Below are 19549 nucleotides of genomic sequence, written 5' to 3' on the forward strand. Positions count from 1 at the left end.
TCGGATCCAGATGTTGTTTCTTACAGCAGTGAGTTCATGGTTGGCTTTAATCTAAGGCAGTACTGCCACCAAGTGTTTAAATGCATAATCTGCATTCATAATCAAAAACTTCCTTATCATCACCCTCTGTACTCTTTTGTTATTTGAGCTGTACAACATTCAGAATGTGTATTGTTAGGTGTTTACTAGCTTGTATGAGACTCTCTTGTGTCTCATGAATAGCCGCTGGAGATACTTCATATAAAATATAGTGCGGTTTTCTTATTATTTTTTTGGAATCTCACATAAATTAACGAGTAGTACAAAGATAAAGACAAAGTTAGTGCTGGATGTGGACAGCATGTACTGGATGAAAAGAAAATATGATAACACAAATTTTTATTCTCAAGAATTTCAGTGTCTTAAACTCAAAAAATCAAACCTGAATTATAATCCCTTTATTATCTTTCAGTCTTCCTATTTATTCTGTAGATCTGGTCAGCATTAGCGGGTGGCTACATGGGCTTAAGCCCCGGATGTTTTCATTAAAGCTCTGATATTATGTGGCTTTAAGACTCTAGAAAGATGGTTTGTTTTTGTGTTAGGATTATTTAGTCTGACCTTATTGACTCCAATCAGGGGAAACAGTTAATTGATGTGACTAAGATACATATAAAACTTGATCTTTTAATAGTAGTTTAATGATCATAAATCTAAAACTCCTTGTTTTTATATTTCTCTTTTTTCAGAGGAGCAAACTTCCATCCAGGAGTAAAAGAGTGGAGCAGAGAGAGGAAGAGAGAGAATGAAAGAAGATTAGAGGAGGAAGAGAGAGCAGAGAAAAGAGTGAATCAGAAAGGAATTGATCAGAGTATAGATGATAAGTCTCATTTAAAAGTTTGTTATGCTATTTGCCTTTGGGAATTTTAAAAACATACATAATAGGGTTACAGGTGTTAACGCAACACTTGTGTGTTTATTAATAGATCAGGGATAGGGGCTACTCAACACTTTAAAATTATCAAAATTGTTTTAAGAGGTACTTTAAGTTCTCCCGAATAAAATATGTGCATTCCATGAATAAAAATGATATAAATCAATGAAAATAGCATCTGTAGAGCAGGAAAAATCCCATCAGGTGAAGGCCCCCAGACTCCCCTAGTCTTGGACTAAGCCCCTAATGTTGGCAACTCCTAGCTCCACCCCTGCTGTTCAGACTGCACACTGTGCTTTCTGTTTTGTTTCTAAAGCAGCATTTAGAGACCATAGCAGCTGACAGACAAGAGGAGGAAACAGACAAACCACTGGACAGAGATGGCTGACAGTTGCCTTAAATATTTAAGATACTCTTTAACATGTGTTGCTTTGCTGCTGATTGAGGTCTCCCTGTATGGTGAGTGTAATTCTATGTCTTCATGAAACTGGATTACATACTAACTTATTGCAGTTAATTGCAATTACTAAGACAGCTAAAATGTGGTTTAACATTCAAACCAGAAGAGGAAGCAGTGAAGTTCAGACTTAAGATGCATTCAAAACAGTCAATATGTGCAGACGGTCTAGAGCAAGTGTAACACTAAACACAGAAGACCACTTAAGGTATGGTGCATGTTTTGTATTTGGTATAGATCAGTGTTGTTGAATGAACCAACCACTATTGTGTTTGTAAGTTTTACATACCGTGAGAACCAAGGCTGCTCAGCTGCACGGAGGGGCCTATGGTAGTCACCACTGACTCGGTCCATCCTAAATATGAGCAGTGATAACATATTTTTATTTTACACCTAAACGATCACCAATACTTATTCAAACAGATGCAACAAAGTGTATTTTATTTGTCATTGGCATTTGTCATCCTAACTGAAAAGCAAGTAATGTTGGGCTGTAGCCATGCAAGGTCAGGTCAGGTCAGGTCAGGTCAGTTATGGGAGCATATGCCTTTTGGCACTTTGCTGCCTCAGCCTTGGTCCTGTACTGCTCTGGACTCCTGATGGCCATCATTCAGGCCTGTCCCGGGCCCATGGCCTATTCCTCCAAATAACCTCCAAGCTGCCCCCGTCTCAACCACGCCTACATGCCTAAATAGACTGAGCTGCTGCCATGTGATTGGCTGATTAGCTACATGTTTTAACAAGCAATTATACTAGTGTACCTAATAAAGTGGCCCGTGAGTGTATTTATAAATGGCCATAGTGAGAGTACATTTTGAGTTTTGGTCACCTGTCATAAATGTTTCAGTCACACAGTGGATGCTGACATTAAACCACCACTGTCAAAGAGTTGAATGCATTCAGTCCTAGCAGAGGCAGGGATTAAACGTATCCCAGAGAGATGAAAATGTATCATCAGAGATATGAGAAGCAGAAGGAGAGAAATCCCCACTCTCCCCTGGCGTTTCACAACCTGTTTAATAGTGAGAATAGTGATTGAAAAGGGATTTCCCTGCCTACTCTCTCTTTAAGATCCATTTTATGCCCTAGTTTTTGATGGATGGATGGACAATATTTTAATCTAAAATTCACTTTAATAATGATCAAACTTCTTTGTGTTTCAGATGTGGAGGCTCTCAGTTGTCAACATGTCATCCATAAAAAAGTTGGAGACTCTGTGGAGCTGTCATCATGCCTGCCAACTGAAGGTGTCACCTCAGCAAGGTGGAGATATGGAGGATCATTAATTGCAGACAATAATAAAACTGTTGATGAAAAACATTTTAAGGGTAGATTAGAGTTTGACCGTACAAACTTTAGTCTAACAATAAAAGAGCTGACTCAGCAGGATTCTGGTGAATTCATTTTTAGCTCTTATGGAAAAACACAAAGACCAGCAGTCAATATCGCTCTGAAAGTTCATGGTAAGATTCATCCTTTACAAAGACATGATTAATATTTAGAGCCTTTAGTGATTTATTCTCACAGAAACTGTATGAATTGTAATTGCACTGTTAAATCATTTAATTGTCATACTTAGTGTTATAAATTTTCTCCAGTATGAACTAATCAAATAAGCGAAATCTCCTCTGATCACTTCTACAAGCTTTTGCCGTTTTTATTGACAACATCATAGTCTCACATTTCTCTCTGTCTGAAGTCTATAATCTATAATCCACCAGCCTGATATGACCAGCAACTCCACCTGGAACCCCTCCACCAACTCATGTACAGTTTCACTGGAGTGCAGTTCAGACTCTCACAGTGACATCAGCTACAGCTGGACTGTAGAGGGCAAAACCAGTAGAGGGTCCAGGCTGCAGTACATCATCAGGACACAGGATGAAGGCACCGAGTTCACCTGTACCATCTACAATCCAATCAGTGAGATGTCGACATCCAAAACAGTGAAGTGCAGCGATACACAAAAAACAAGCACACAAGAAAAAAGTAGGTACAAAGAGGAAATCACAGGTCTTCAGTGGTAATATTTGGTGGTTTATATAATTCATTATTATTCATGGACCAAATCTGGTGATTTTGGAGAGTAAAATAAAGGAAGATGGACAGCAAGGAACTTACAGAAACTGTCCAAAATTATAATGTATGAAAAAGCATTCGCCCCCTTCCTGAATTCTTTTTCCTGACAAAGTGAAGTATGCTATAAGATCTCAAAAAGCAACACATCATGGCAAAATCTAAAAAAATTCAAAAACAGATGATATATGTCATTAATTCCTATTAGTATGAAAAGACTTACAAAGCCATTTCTTTGGGACTCCAGTCAACCATGGTGAAAGCCATCCACAAATGGAGAAAACTCGGGACGATGGGAATCTTCCCAGGAGTGGCCGATCTAGTAAAATGACTCCTAGAGCTCATCGAAGACTCATCCAGGATGCCACAAGAGAACCCAGAACAACATCTGAAAACCTTAAAGCTTTACTTTACTTAGTTAAGGTCAGTATTCATGATTCAAAAGAAAGAGACTGGGCAAAAATGGCGTCCATGGGAGAGTTCAAACACCAGAATCACTGCTGACCTAAAGGAACACAAAGGCTTGTCTCACATTTGACTGAAAACATCCTGATGATCCTTTAGACTTTTGGGACAACATTCTGGGACAACATTGGACTGACAAAACAAAGTTGAATTTTTTTGACACCATTGGCAGCAACAACTGCAAGCAAGCGTTTGTGATAACTGGCAACAAGTCTTTCACATCACTGTGGAGGAATTTTGGGCCGCTCTGCTACTTTGCAGAATTGTTTAAACCTCTTGAGACCCTGCATATATGTACAGGGACATTACATTTTAGCTTGTTAATAAGATAGTAATGAATTCAGATTTTTTTAAATAATTGTCAGGAATTTCCATTGAAGTAATTTGCTTGGAATGCTGGGGGGAATTTTATTTAAAACTTACAGGATTTTGGGGGGATTTTTTGGGGGGCATGTTGGGGCATTTTGGGGGAATTGCTTCGAATTTTTTTTAGGTCTTTTCATTGGAATTCATTGGAAAAATTTGGGAATTTGATTGGAAATTTTGGGAAAGAGAATATATTTGGACATTTTTCTCAATTTTCATGTAAATTTTGGAGAATTTGTTGAGAGGTTTTCCATGATATTTTGGGAGAATCTATTTGTAAATTCTTGGGAAATTGTTTTGAAATTTGAATTGAAATTTTGAGGAATCTAGGCTGAAATTTTGATTTAAATTTTTTGGCTTTCTAAGAAAGTTTGACTGAAACATTTTTGGATTTCTGTGTGTGTTATATGTGTTATACTTATCAGCTTATTTGGGATAAGTGGGAGAAACATAAAGTTTTTGGTAGACTGGCCACTCCTGGGAAGATTCATCACTGTTGTAAGTTTTTTCTGTTTGTGGATAATGGCTCTCACTATGATTTGCTGGAGTCCAAAAGCCTAATGAATTTCTTATAAGCCTTTCCAGGGTGATAGATGTCAAAGACTTTGCCTGCCATCTGTTCTTGAACTTCTTTAGATGGTGCCCTGATGTGTTGCTTTTTGGGATTGTTATGGCTACTTCATTTTGTCAGACCGGTTCTATTTAAAGGATTTCTGGATTCAACAGCTCTGGCAGCAATTAGAACTGGCTGTGGCTAGTGAAATTGAACTCAATTTTCCAAAAAATGTGTTTAATCACAGTTAATTCATGTTTCAGCAAGGGGAGTGATTACTTTTTCATACAAGGCCACATAAGTTTGGATGGCTATTTTCCCTTAATAGATGAAATCATCAGTTTGTATTTTCACATGTTAATTTTGTCGAATATAAAATTTAGCTTGAAACATCGAAGTGTGACAAATATGAAAAGATAAGTAAAGAAGGGGGGCAAGACTTTTCACAGCACCGTATTTCTGACATTTCATTTTGAGCTTTAATTAAATCTTGGTCTTCAATAAGCTGTTTACTCATCAGTTTTGAAACCAATTAGCATCCATCTTTAAAACAAACAAACAAACAAACAAACAAACAAACAAACATGAATTAATTTTTCACCCCCAAAATAATTTATCTTATTTGATCCCTAATGTTGTGATGATCATTTTGTTAATCAATCATGATATTAAATGACATAATTTCACAAATTTGCAGGCCCCGTTAACATCCTCATTTCCATCAGTGTGGTTGTAGTAGTACTGATGATCGTCATTGTTGCTGTGATAGCTGTTGCTTGCTACTGCGTACAGAACAAAGGTAAACAAATATCAGCAGTTGTATTTTTGAATTAACGATCTTAAGAGTTAGGTACAGCTGTGTTAACAACTGGTTAATTATGGATTTGCTGCAGTGCTAGTATTGGATTAATGTTGATTATGTCCTTTAGGGCAATTTCTTCTTCACATAGGGCCAGGTTTAAATGGCTTTTTTACCTTAACAAATTAAGTCAACATTTAAAAACTGCATTTTTGTATTTACTCAGGTAATCTTTGTCTAATTTTAAAATTTGTTTGATGATCTTAAACATTTAAGTTAAACTGTCTGCCTTAAAAAGATAAATTGAGCCTAAAGTTTAAATGCCTTCCTGAATCACATAAACAGTAACCAGCTGTGTCATAGACCTTAGTAGTGGACTTCCTGTTTAAATACAGCTCATTTTGACTATTTAATCAGTATTTTGTCATTTATTTCTGTAGTGGTTTGAACAGAGAAATCTTTGTCACTGAGAAATCATTGTGGTGCTTTTGGCACTGGTGTTAATTTAGCCAGTCTATGCTGCTGAGGGTCAGTTCTAAGGCCTCCACAGTTTCCTGCCACCTGGTCTCCATTGTACCCAACCCTCATGCCTATCCCTGCAGGTGGTGGGCCCACAGTGAATAACACTGATTATTTTTTCCACTGTTCTTACTGATTTTTCCCTCATAAAGGGTCAAACTGCACAGCTAGCTTGATAATGTTTGAAATCAAAATTATTGCATGACTTGGAAGAACTGAAACTGATCAGTGGTTCAATTTCTCTACAGGTCCATGCTGTAGAAGGTAAGGACACAGTAACACAAGGCAATCAGTACCATGCTCAAGCACATTTGACCCCCAAAGTCCAACACAAACACGGGTGCCCAATATGCACTAGACATATGATCGATACGACCATTCCTCTTGACATTGATTTTGAACAATGACTGAGTTTATTAGAGGGCGTATCTGACCTAAATGACTCAAATTAGGCAACAAAATGAGTGAAGAAACTGTCATTTTGTCTTTGTATTTCTTCTTTGAGCTGACTCTATGAGACTACATGTCTTACAAAATCATTTCTACACTGATTAGAATTATGACTACTAACTTTTTCATCTCCATGTTTCAGGGTCAACCAGTCCCAGACTGTGTGCCAAGATGAAACACAACATATTTACTCATCTCTGTCTCATGGTCAGTCTTGCATCTGGTCTTCATCGCTATTTCTCATCTTTTACCGTCTTATTAGTAAGCTTATTTTTTAAAAGAACTCCAAAAGGAAAAGGTATTTAACTGCATATTTTATTTCTGATTTAAAGGGGATTGCTGTGTCTATGAAACACTGGGAGGCTCTGAAACAGGTTCTGTATTTATAAGCGTTTTAATACTATGTGTTTTTTTGATGAAAATTCATCTAATTTAAAAATTCTCACTTCAGGTGGACCGTCAAGTGAATACATTAATGTTGCGACTGTGTCAGCTCATCTCTAAGAGTAAGTACACTAGATAAGACTAAAGCTCCTATGAGGAGTTTTTCCTATAGCAGAGGATTAGGGCCAAGGGTGAAGGAAAAAAAATAATTCTGTGCACTTTGATTAAAAAGTTGAAATGTAAGTAGAAATGACAAGAAAAAGGTCACATTACAATTTTGGCATTTAAGTTGAAACGCTGAGAGTAAAGTCAGCTTCTCAACAGCTGCATATGTGGCTGACAGCAGTGGGAGCTGCCAGGTCCTTAACAATATAACACTGATGATGCTTAATACAGACAATCACACTGTTTTTGAGTGAAAATAGAAAGATTTATTTGTTCTTAAATTCAGTTTTGTACAGTTTTTCATGTTCATCAATACAAGACAGTCAAGACAGAGACAATCAAGATTTGCTGTCTGCTACAGCCTAATAACATCGACTTTATTCTCCAAATTTTGACTTTATTCTCCATATTTCAACCTTTTTTCTCATAATTTCAATATTATTCCTGAAGTGCACAGCATTATTGATTCCTAGACCCCTGGCCTTAATCTTCTTTCATAATATAAAGAATTATGAAACAAATTGGAATTAGAAGACAAACTGACTAGGATCATCGGTCCCAGATGATCTCAGTCAGGCTAAAAAGACAGCCAACCCTTACTCATAAGAAACTCTAAAATGCACTAAATAATGCAAAAGCTAAGCTAAAGGCTTGCAGCTTTCAGACAGATAAAGATTATCAGGCCCAGATTATCTCAGTCAGGCTAAAAGACAGCCACCCCTGACCCAAAAGAAACTCGGCAATAAACTAAATAAGATAAGATAAGATATTCCTTTATTAGTCCCACAGAGGGAAATTCCAATTTACAGCAGCGAAAAAGTGGAGTCTAACAGCTGCAGGAAGGAAAGACCTGCAATACCTCTCCTTCACACACTTGGGTGTGAGGGGCTCCTCAGTGCAGAGAGAGTATTTCGGAGGGGGTGGGAGTCTTTGTCCATCATGGAGGACAGCTTGGCTGCCACCCTCCTCTCCCCCACCTCCTCCACAGGTTCCAGAGGGCATCCCAGGACAGAGCTGGCCTCCTTTATAAGTTTGTCTAGCTTCTTCCTATCAGCTGCTGTGATGCCACTCCCCCAGCAGACCACACCGTAGAAAATGGCTGAGGCCATAACATTATTTTAAATAATGTGAAGCTAAGCTAACACAAGCTGCAATAAAACTTAAATGCCACTGGAAGTACGATGTTGGCAACTCTCAGACTGTCAGGGATAATGAGACCCTTTCTTAAAGATAATACCTGTTTAGCTAAAGAAAAAACAGCCGCCCCTCATGCTCCAAAGGCACAATGACAACACACTAAATAATACACAGCACACCAAAACTAAAAATGCCAGTGAAAGTACAAGGCTGGCAGCTTTGACACAGATATACCTGTCATTAGGCTCAGATGATCTCAGTCAGGCTAAAAGACAGCCACCCCTCACTCACAAGAAACTCAACAATAAACTAAACAATGTGAAGCTAAATTAGCTCAAGCTGTGCTGTAAGTGAAGCGCACTGAATGTACAAGGTTGGCAACTCTCAGACTGATGAAGATCATCAGGCCCTCTCTACCAGATAATCACTGTCTCATCAAATAAATTACAAGGCTGGCAGTTTGGACCGAAAAGGATCAACAGGCCTATACCCCTGGCCCTAATCCTTTTTCTAAAATTTACTGAATTTTGAAACAGGATGGAATTAATGCTGATGCCTACATATTTTTTTTTTATAAATACAGGAAACTGAATGAATAACTTTATTTGTAAGACTAAAAATAGTCTCAATTGCTTGATATAACTTTGCCTCTAAAGCCAAAATTTTTTTTTTGTGCCAATGAAGCATCAAGAAGTCACATAAAAGTTGGACTTTATATAATGGAAATCAACAGCTAATTACCATTTTTCACTTCATCTTTTTTCTGATGTTTGTCCCCTCTGATTTGGTTCCAGGTACATAAGGAGAAGTACATCATGAACAAGCAGTAGACGCTCTGGTGAAAAACATAACCAGCATTTGTGTCAAGGGAATAATTTTATCTTTTAGAGCCTGTGCTCACAGTCACTGTTCCCTGTGCTGGCAGTGCCAACATCAGCGAGGCTAATCTTTGACTTCTGCTTTTCTCTGTATTATATGTAATAATGTTTAAAATAGCTTTGTGTGCTTGTACTAGTAAAAAAATGAATCATTTCCAGGCACTTCCAGCAAGTAGGGACCTGGGAATTGTACCACTAAAAAAGATGTGTCAGTTCAGTTTCCCCTCAGCTATTGCTGATGATAAAGTTGGTCTGACTCTTTTATTTTTCTGAGATGAAGAAGTGGCATCGGTGAGCACGGCTCTGCCTCAAAAGTTACATTTTCTGTCAGCATAGAAAGCTGTGCGAACAGCAGTGCCAGTTTCGTCAACTATGCCTGTGACTAGAAATGCTTGTCGATTATCTTTTATTTCCATGAGAAAGACTTGCTGAAAATAGAGCTCTAAAGAATAAAAACTATGCAATGATTTACAAATCTTATAAACCCATCTTCTAAAATGGAAAATGAACAATATATCAGATGTTGAAACTGAGACATTTACAAAATTTACAGGGCATGGCTCTCACCATATCACAGGAAGTTAGTGTTATTGCAACATACAGCATGCAATCTAACACTTTGTGTGATAAGAGACCACTTCCTAACATTTCTGTATGCCAACATCAAGTTTCTGTAACCTTTAAGTTAGATCCATTAAGACCTAAATGACATGATTGAGTAAGTTAGCCTGACATTCACACTGTGCTTTCCTTTCATGTTTTGTATAAAAATACATGACAATTTATGGCTGTTGAACTTTTCTGTGACTCATAGACATGAGTGCTAGCCTGTTTTGTAGTTTTCCCATGACCCCCACATACGTTCCCAGTGTATGTGTGGGTCACAGGCTCGCCCATAGAATTGTCTGGGCCCCTGAAAAACCCAGTGAATGGGCCCATCCCAGTTGTAATTTATTGATGATATCAATGCATATGTGTTGGAACAGTAGCACTGGTGCTAGCATCCTTGCTAACAGTTCCCTCACTTTGGAGCTGAAAAATGTGTCAAGCTATTATTGAGTTCTGGTGTAAAAATTATTCATTCATGCCACTTTTGAACCCCTTTTCATCACTGTTACCACCCATTTTGCCACATTTGTTTTCACAGTAAACCATTTTCCCACTTTTAGAGAATGTATGCTACTTTTAACCCTTTGAACTAATTTAGCTGCCTAATTCACCCCTTTGTGCCACTTTTAACCACATTTCATCATTTTTCACTGCCCATTTTTTTGTACTTACAAACCATTTTTGTCCCTTTAACTTTAGCTGCCTATTCTGCCCAAAATTTTGAGACTTTCAACCCCTTTTTTGCAAATTTTTTATCCACTTTTCATCATTTTTACCGTCTCTTTTTGCCACATTTAACCCATTTTTGCCACTTATTATCCACTTTTCCCCATTTTTACCACACATTTGTGCATCTTTTAGACAATTTTTAAAAATCAATTTCAGTACATTTTGCCACTTTCAACCTATTTTTACCACACTATAAACCCTTTTCACCATTTTCACCCCCCATTTCTGCCTTTTTTCCCTTCTTAACCCACATTTGCTGCTTTATCCCTTTCCTGCCACTTTTAACCATTTTTTGCCACTCTATAAACACTTTTCATTATTTTATTTGCCAATTTTCAACACTTTTAACCCACTAATGTCTCTTTTTAACTGCTTTATGCCATTTGAACTGCCCTTTTTTGACACTTTAAGCCAATTTTTCCACTTCTAACCCATTTTTGTATTTTGCAATAATTCAGTTATTCTATCCCTTCAAGCTGTTTCAATTTCTCCTACTTTATTTTCTGATATCTTGATGTTTATATACATCATAACTTAGCAATGAAGTCTGACATAATTTTCCAAATGGTCTTGTTCAGTTTGCCCATCCACAATGTCAACATTACTTAAAAAAATAAAAGGAAACAGAAAGAAAAAGATCTGTTTTAAGAAAATTGGTTTACATTTTGAAAAATGCAGCTTAGATCATTTAAATTAATTTTTGGTTGCTTTGATAAGAGTGGTTATTATTCTGGTTAAAAGTAAAATATGATTTTCACAGATCAGATCAGATCACATTTGGCTAGGCCCCAGAAAGCTTTCCCCTTTATCCCCCCTTATGGACAGCCTTGCCCAGACATGTGCTGGGATGAAGGAGCCCATTCAGTGCTGCTTGCAGTCCTACTTAATCATGGCACTGTCCCTTTTTTTTTCAGATGTGTTGCTGCCGTCAAATTCTAAATGGGCAAATAATCAATAATTGTTACAGCAGCATGATATGTTTTAGTTTGGTGTCAGATTTGGTGTGATTGTCAAAAGCCAGCCTTCTGTTTCAGGAACAGATTATAATGCTGTGTACTTACAGTATCTGTATCTTTTTAAGCTCCATCTAAAGCAGTGGCATGAGTACAGAGAGATGACAAAGGAATAGCTCTGAGTAAACATAAATCTGCAAATGCACTCAGGTTTATATTTTTAGTCACCTGGTGGAGCACTGTGGTTCTACTTTCAGTATGCGCTGTAGCGGTTTCTGTGGTTAAACTTCACTCTAGAACTCTTGGTGCCTTCATGCATTATGCATAACAAACTTTAAAACTGGACTGTATCATTGATGAATATCTGCTAGATCATTTTTCCAGCTATTTAAACCTTCAATTTGATTTTCAACTGTTTCAGCACTATTTAGTATCTATTGAGCTGTCTTACTGTCAATAAATTTGATTTAAGTTAAAACAATTAAATATTGATATAATAATTGAGCAAATGTTGCCAATTTTTGGAGCGTTTGAAGGACATGAAGGATTTGGGTGTGCCATTCAAGTCTTCGTTCTGTTTCTTTACTTACTCACTGACCAGTCAGTTTCACTTCTCATTGTAAGGGGGAAATGTCACCAACATGATACACTGTAAGATTTGATCAAGCAACTGTTTTTATCTGATCATAATGACGATTCAAAAGGACAGTTTGACATGGGATGTCAGTGAATGCCCTAATGAGTGAAAACCCAGGTCAAATACTTATTTATACTAATAAATAAACAGCAGTCACATGGTGTCGGCCATGGTTACAGAAAGTTTGAACCAAGATCAGAAAGGTGGTTTAAGTGACTGAAGGTTTCATGTTGTACGCTGTGTAGTTCACAAACTGCTCATCTAGTGAGTTTCAAACTACAGCAGGTCTACTGAGCTGATGAGTGATGGCACTGTTGTATGTTTAGCTTCAGTTTGTAATTTTAATGTCAAACTCTTTATTTCATGTATTATGAAATAATTTTTTTGCACTCTTTATCTTGAAATAGTTTTTTGTGAGGGACAAAAATAAATGAATTATTTCTTTTATATAACATCCAGAATGCCATGCTACACACCACTGCCATCATTCACTGTCTAAGAATAACCGTTCCAAAGCGCTGAGAGGTTTTCTTCCTCACATTTAATTATCAAGATTTTAACATAATAGGGAAAATAACACAAAGATATAAAATATTATTTTTTTTGCACTGAACTATCTATGTTGATTAAAAAAGTGACCATTCCTATGTTATATATTTTTGATCGAGGTCTTACAGTATCTCAGATATTTTCATTTTTTTAAACATAGAGCAGTTCTTATGTCTGTAATTGTAACTGGGTGTGTCTTGTCCTGGTGGCTGCCTTTGGTTATGCTTTGGTAAGACCTTCACAGCCCCACCCACTTATGTGGCCTCCGTCTCTCTTTTTTTCTACTTTATTTTTTCAACAGTACAAAGTTTAACCAAGAATTTAAATATCAATGATCATGCTTGTATACTCTGTAAATTTCATCGACTAAAACTATGTCTAAAAGTGTTTGTCCACACACTTTCTTTCCCATGAGGGAGACTAGACTAAGACTAGCCAAAAATAAGTCTTTGATGACTAAAAATGACCAAAAGTAAGTTTAATTTTCATCAAGATAAATAAAACGAGACTAAAACATAATTTAGTTTTCGTCAGACATCCAAAATCCATGATATTTTTCCACTGTGTGTAAGTCTGTCAAAATACAATGCATCTGTAGCTATTCTGCCTCTCAGCTATAGAAGCAGGGACCCCAGGTTTGGTGTATAGAACACAAGAGATTAAGGCAAGAGAATAATTGCTTGGATTAAGAATAAAGACTAAAATGTATGGACTAAAACTAGGCTAAAATCTTTTTTTTTTATTTTAATTTTCATAAAGTTTTCAAACTAGATAGAGAGAAAGAGAATTGCATTAATTAAGAATATGTTGAAAATTTGTGTGGCTATCACCACAGTTTCTCCACCCCAGTCTATTCACATTTAATTTTAACTGATGATAGCCGAAATACAGAATTTGTTCTATGGAGTTCATCAATCTCAGACATTGTATGCATAAAGAATAAAATTTACACTTACCATTCTCTGTTGTATTGAGATCCTGCCGACAACGCCAATCAGGGGACCTCTGTCTTCATACTACTTCTTGTTTTGAATTGAACACTGTTAAAAAGAAGTCACCTCATATGGCTTAAATACTAAACAGAAAACCTCTGTTTTGTTTTCAATCATAAATTTCATATATTGAGGGAGAAATGCACTTGAAAATGCACTTCCTCATGCTTTTTAACACTATAGAGAAATGTACTTTTACGGTTGCCTCCTATGTGTCTTAGTAGGTCAACAGTTGTAACTTTAATGTAACTTTACTCGTAAAACTAAAACTTTCTGTCATCCACACACAGCTAAAGGTATATCCATTAAAGGCACTATCTCATGTAAAACTCCAAATGTCATTTATATGCTTAAGTGCCCCTGGGGTCTCGCTTACATAGGTTAAACCTCCAGATCTTTGAAAAATAGCACTTTTGTAGCACATTGGCAATGAACATGTCACACTCCCACGGAGAGGAGGAGATGTAAACAACATGCTCCTTATTCTGGATATGTTCCCGTAACACTTTATCACCCAAGGCTCTCAATGAAGAAATTGATTTTCACCCCCTTTTTATAATGTGTTTAATGTGACTTACCTTTGCCACTATTACTCAGTCATCCTATAGATTTATAAGTTTGTGCCTTAAACCACTGGCTGCAGGAGTAATGGAATATTGTCTATAGGCTGATAAATCTTGCTATTTACAACTATGATGAATTCATTTAAATTATCTACTTACTTGGTTTTCCAAGAATGTTTAGAATAACAGCTTTAAAGTGTGGCTGGATCAGTTACCTCATTTACTTCCTTCGATAGACGACTGTTTATCTCTGAATCATGAGTAGCTCCTTTGTGTCTTAACCAGTTTTATTTGGTATTTTTGAATGAAAGAAAGTTGTTGTTCAACTGATACATAAAGTGATGAGGAGAGAAGCTTGGGTTACTCTTCTACAGAACGCTTTCAGAGAGCAAAAAAACCCAAAAAAACCCAGAGAGGGGTAAATAGCAGATAAATGCTGTTAAACACTCCACTGGGAACAATACAGTAGCACCAAAAACACGTCTTATCCTGACATCACATATTGTGTAAACTCCATTAATACATGACTGTCTTAGAATGAACATTACAGTACATGAACACTGACTGACGGCTGACAGTGATCCTGATTTGATTGTTAGATAGCATGAACCAGCTAACTTTAGCTAATTAGCACCAACTATACTTAGATGACGAACATTATTTACCCCTCATTTCCCCTATGGCAGTATTATCAACCCAAATCCACAAAAATGCATTAAACTGTCTGTACTTTTGTAGGATGTAATCCTGGCAGTGTTACTCAACCCTTTTCAAACAAAGAGCCAAACTGTTGAAAAATACATTTGCAAGAGCAACAATCTAAGTGGTGAAAGGTGGCAAAAATGGTCAGAAAGTGGCAACAATTAAGCAAAGAAATGATTAAAAAGTGACTAATATGGGCAAAAAATCTGCAAAAAGGTGCGAAAAAAATAAGCAAACAGTGGCAAAATGGAGAAAAAGTGGCATTTAAAGGCAAAAGGCTGCTCAAATTTGTGAAAAGTGACAAAAAATTGCAAAAAGCAGGACAAAAATGGGATAAAAGTGGCAAACTGGGCAGTAGCTCAGTCTGCAATGGATCATTTCTGAGGTGAAAGTTTCTCTTTTTAAGGTTTTCTGGGGAGACAATATTTCAAATTAAGACATAAAAAGAGCCACAAGTCATTATAGAAGAGCCACATATGGCTCAAGAGCCAGGCGTTGAGTGTCACTGCTTTAGAGCAAAGAACTCCACTAATGTAGACAGGCATTAATATGTATTGCGGAAGCACAGTTCTGCTTTGGACTTTTCTGAGCTTTTCTTAGCTATTTAAATAGTGCCCTGGATTCTGTATAAGGGTTAAAAGTGACAAAAACTTCCTGTTTATATCAATGTATTTCTTCTGCAGTTGTAAGCTGATTTCATCATGCATTATTTAGAAAAAAATAGAGAGTAACAGTGCCAGGTGCCACAGCCTCTGTGTGGTCAGTTACTGTAAGCTATGAATAGCCTGCCAGACCACCGACAACTATGGCGTGTTTCTTTTTATTCATACATGAGACAAATGGAGATCATTCAGACAAAATGGAGACACAGTTACTTCCTATGATACAACAACCGTTTTTCACCATAAATGTGTGACAGAGATGGCCTCTATCTTGATTGTTCACTTCCTTCTCTGTTCACACATGCTAGAGTAGCACAGAACTGTTAGTTTTGCTGAAGATGCAGGAAATCACAGGCAAACAAGCACTGATACACTTACCACAGAGGGAAAATAATAAACTGACAGGTTTTGAAACATCTAGTTCAAAGGAAAAATAAAGCGTCAGCATCCAGAAAGATATTAAGCAGCAATGGCTCCAAAACTATTACCCCTGCCTAAAGCGTACACCAACTTGAATCTTAACCAGGAGCGCCCACTAATTTTGCTTTGTTTTTATAAGGTCGTCCAAAGGGGTATTTTCCCTTGAGTCATTTTGAATAAATAAGGGATTGTGACAGTTGCTCTGTGAGGAGGCTGACATATTGGGTCTCCTGGACCAAAACAAAGATCCAGGCATTCAGGGATGCCTTGGATGCTGGGATCGAATCTAGGGGTGGGTAAAAATATTGATCAATCGATGCATCGCAATATTTCTTCCCCCAATTCAATATCAATTCAGCAAATCCTCTGAATAGATTCACCTCCTGGCCAGTGGGGGTCGCTGTGCGTGTGATTCACGTTGTATGGACGGAGGCCACACTCGACCAAACAACAACTAACCATAACCATGTCATGTGAGGTTTATCACAATTTCCAAGAGGACAGAAATATTAATTAAGTTTACATGCACTTTACTTTTTCAGTGTTTATACAGAACTGTCATGTTTTTTACTTTTGTACTCCATATGCACAAATAAGTTATTATTGTGCAAATTTTTATTTTCAGATGTTTTTTTGCTAAAAAATGTGAGGTGACTTACCAAATATGTTCACATGGGCATGAAAATAATTATTAAAAAATTGTCAACAGGTTATTTGTGTATTTCTACTTCTTACTGAATTGACATTGAAGCATTTAAATCAATATTGAAACGAATCGATATCGAATCGAATCGCAACCTAAAGATTGAAATCGAATTGAATCGTGAGGTTCTTTACAATACCCAGCCCTAATCGAATCTGTGTCTGTTGATGGTAAGAGAATAGAAGTTGTGCAGTTCTCCTGTGTTGAAATGATAATCGATCGGTCTGTTAACCACTGGACTGAGATCAACAGCAGACTTGGCCTCACTCATTGAGGAATGGGTTCATAGAGGTATCTGAGCATGCAGATGAAAGTCAGAGTCTTTCAGTCCTTGGTCCTCCCAGTTGCACTACACTCTAATGAAGCTTGGACACAGGCTGATGGCAAGAGATGCTGGCTAGACTCACCGGTGATGACCTCCCTTTGGTAAGTTTTTGGGTATCGTTTGCAGGACCATGCAGAGGTGCTCAGGAGAGTGGAAATAGGAAGGCAACTGTGCTTCTGCGAGCACCTGGCCATCTTTCCTGATCCAGCTCACCCCATGCAGGGCAGTCCTGTGCATTGTGGAGGGATCAGTGGGGAAGATACCTGGAGAGTTGGGGACTGACGATGACCATCAGGAGTCTAAAGCACTGTGGCAAGTTGTGATTCATCCACACCTCTGACTCCTCCAGACAGGGGATGAGTGTGGATCATGACATTGCCGCAGAGGTAGTAGGATCACTTTTTAGGTGGAGTTTGGTGTCATCAGCATAGAAGGATCTCCCATGCTTCTAATGACGTTGCACAGAGGGGGTGAAGAGGGTCGGGCCAAGGACTGATTCTTGAGGTACCCCACAGGTGATTTTTGCATCAGCTAAAGCAATGAAATCAATTCTTCCATAGAGGTTAGACTGGAACCAGTTAAGGGCATGGTCAAGGTCCAGTGGTGTACTGTAAGCGAGGTAGGAGGATGTTGTGGTTAACTGAGCGAATTATGTGCTTTTGAATATCTCACATGGCTTGAAACACTGATCATTAACAGATCTATTGACAAACCGTGGTTTCCTGCTTTAGAGTTAACAGATGTGAACATTTTTTTTTCAACCCCACTGCTTCATTAATTTTCACCATGCATGATTTGTAAGCTTGAACAAATACAAGGTTAATTTAGACTGATTTCCTCAGTAAGAACCATAAATAAATCTGAGACAATTATTGATCTTATGTCACCTAATAAAAGCAAATAGCGCATTGGTGATATTGTCCAAACTAATGTCTAACATTTGGCTGTAGTAAAGCTAAAGATCTGACAAGTGATCTTTTATAAGCCTCTCATTTATAATAGTTTCAAAAGGGCTCTTGGTACTTTTTTATTTTACTAATCACATGCTATGTTGTTCACCACAGTTTAGATACTGTAGTATAGCTTCAAAAGGCACCAATAAACAGTCTTAATTTAGAGGTCTATGGTTCTCACAGAGTCTCAACACTCACATACAACTGTCAGCTGTCTCTCAAAAGATGTATTTCATCAGATGATTATATTAGTTTTAAACTAATATAATGTACTAACTATGACCAGCAATATAAGTAATGAAATCCAATTCTCTTTCAAAATAAAAGCAGGTTTTTATCCTGTTTTAACAGGTCTTATCTTAAGACCGTAAAAATAAAGCAGTAGGAGCATAACAAAGAGCAGTTACCTTAACAGGTTTACTTACACAGAAAAGTAACTAAACTGGAAGTCCTAAATAGTGTAACTACAGTTTCAGGGCTCTTTGAACTTCGGTGAGTCATTTTGTACATGCACTCCTGTATACTGTATTACCTCTTATGACAAACAGTTGAATTTATCTGCTATCCATTTTTATACAGATGGGGGAATACAACTTTGAGGTCCATCCTGCACATTTGTTAATGTATAGATGTGTTAAACACTGTATTGGACTGAATACGAACTTAGCACCTACCAACAAGGCTGCCCATAATGGGGGGAAAAAAGGGAAAGATTTCTGGGGCCCAGCAAAAAGGGAGGCCCATGGAGGTGAACAGAATCATAGTCTATTGTGCATGGTTTATGTTTATGCAGTAATATAATATGACAGTTTTTTGTTTGTTTGTTTTTTTAAATAAACCTGTTTCTAGAAACAGAATCACCTTTTTATTTGCCATGTTAACAATGTGGATAGACACACTGAACTACACCACTCATAAGAGTGGCAAAAATAGGTCAAAAGTGGCAAAACTAGATGGGAATAAGAGGTGAAAAGAGGTTAAAGAGTGGTAAACTATAAGGTCAAAGAGACATTGGATAAAAGCAGCAAATATGTGTGTAAAAGGCAAGCATACATGGAAATGGTGGAAAGTGGTTAAAAGTGGCAAAAATGGGTGAACTCCTTTCCTTAAAACACAAAATGCCTCTTTATTTGTTACGTTTGGACTCCAAAGCTAGGCCATAATGTGCACGATGCCAGAAAAAAAAATTAAAGGTAACAAGATGTCCAAGGGTAAAATAATGCAATAATTCCAAAATAAAGGCATAAATTGGCAAAATGGGTTTAAGAGTGGCAAAAATTAGTGGTAAGTAGTGAAAAGAGGTTGAAGAGTGGCAAAAATGGGTTAAAAGTGGCATAAATTGGATAAAAATGGAAAATATGGCTTAATAAGGCATGAAAGAGGCGGAAATAGGCAGGAATGGTAAAAGTGGTTAAAAAGTGCCAAAAAAAAGGCTAATAAGCAGTGGCAAAAATAGGAGGCTAAAGTAAAAAAAGGGTGCAAAAGTGAAAGTGGCAAAAAATATTTAAAGAAGCAAAGCAGGTTTAACGGAAACAAATGTGGCAGAAATGTGTGGAAACAATGATGAAAAGGTGTTAAAAAGTGACGTTA

At 37.3% G+C, this 19549-nt stretch overlaps 1 protein-coding gene and 1 long non-coding RNA gene across 2 annotated transcripts; both read left to right on the forward strand.

Moving 5' to 3' along the window:
• Nucleotides 1–2691: 2691 nt before the first annotated feature.
• On the forward strand, nucleotides 2692–3397 carry LOC121504296 (obscurin-like; the record flags this gene model as incomplete). The annotated part of the gene is made up of 2 exons (XM_041779009.1): nucleotides 2692–2826; nucleotides 3092–3397. Coding segments are annotated over 2 exons (441 nt in total), but the record flags the coding sequence as incomplete, so codon positions are not given.
• Nucleotides 3398–6941: 3544 nt separating this feature from the next.
• On the forward strand, nucleotides 6942–10092 carry LOC121505024. Its single transcript, XR_005991504.1, has 3 exons — nucleotides 6942–6972; nucleotides 7050–7104; nucleotides 9079–10092. It is a non-coding gene; the product is annotated as an uncharacterized LOC121505024 (long non-coding RNA).
• Nucleotides 10093–19549: the final 9457 nt, after the last annotated feature.

Source organism: Cheilinus undulatus, linkage group 22, assembly GCF_018320785.1.
Source record: "Cheilinus undulatus linkage group 22, ASM1832078v1, whole genome shotgun sequence".
NCBI lineage: Eukaryota > Metazoa > Chordata > Actinopteri > Labriformes > Labridae > Cheilinus > Cheilinus undulatus.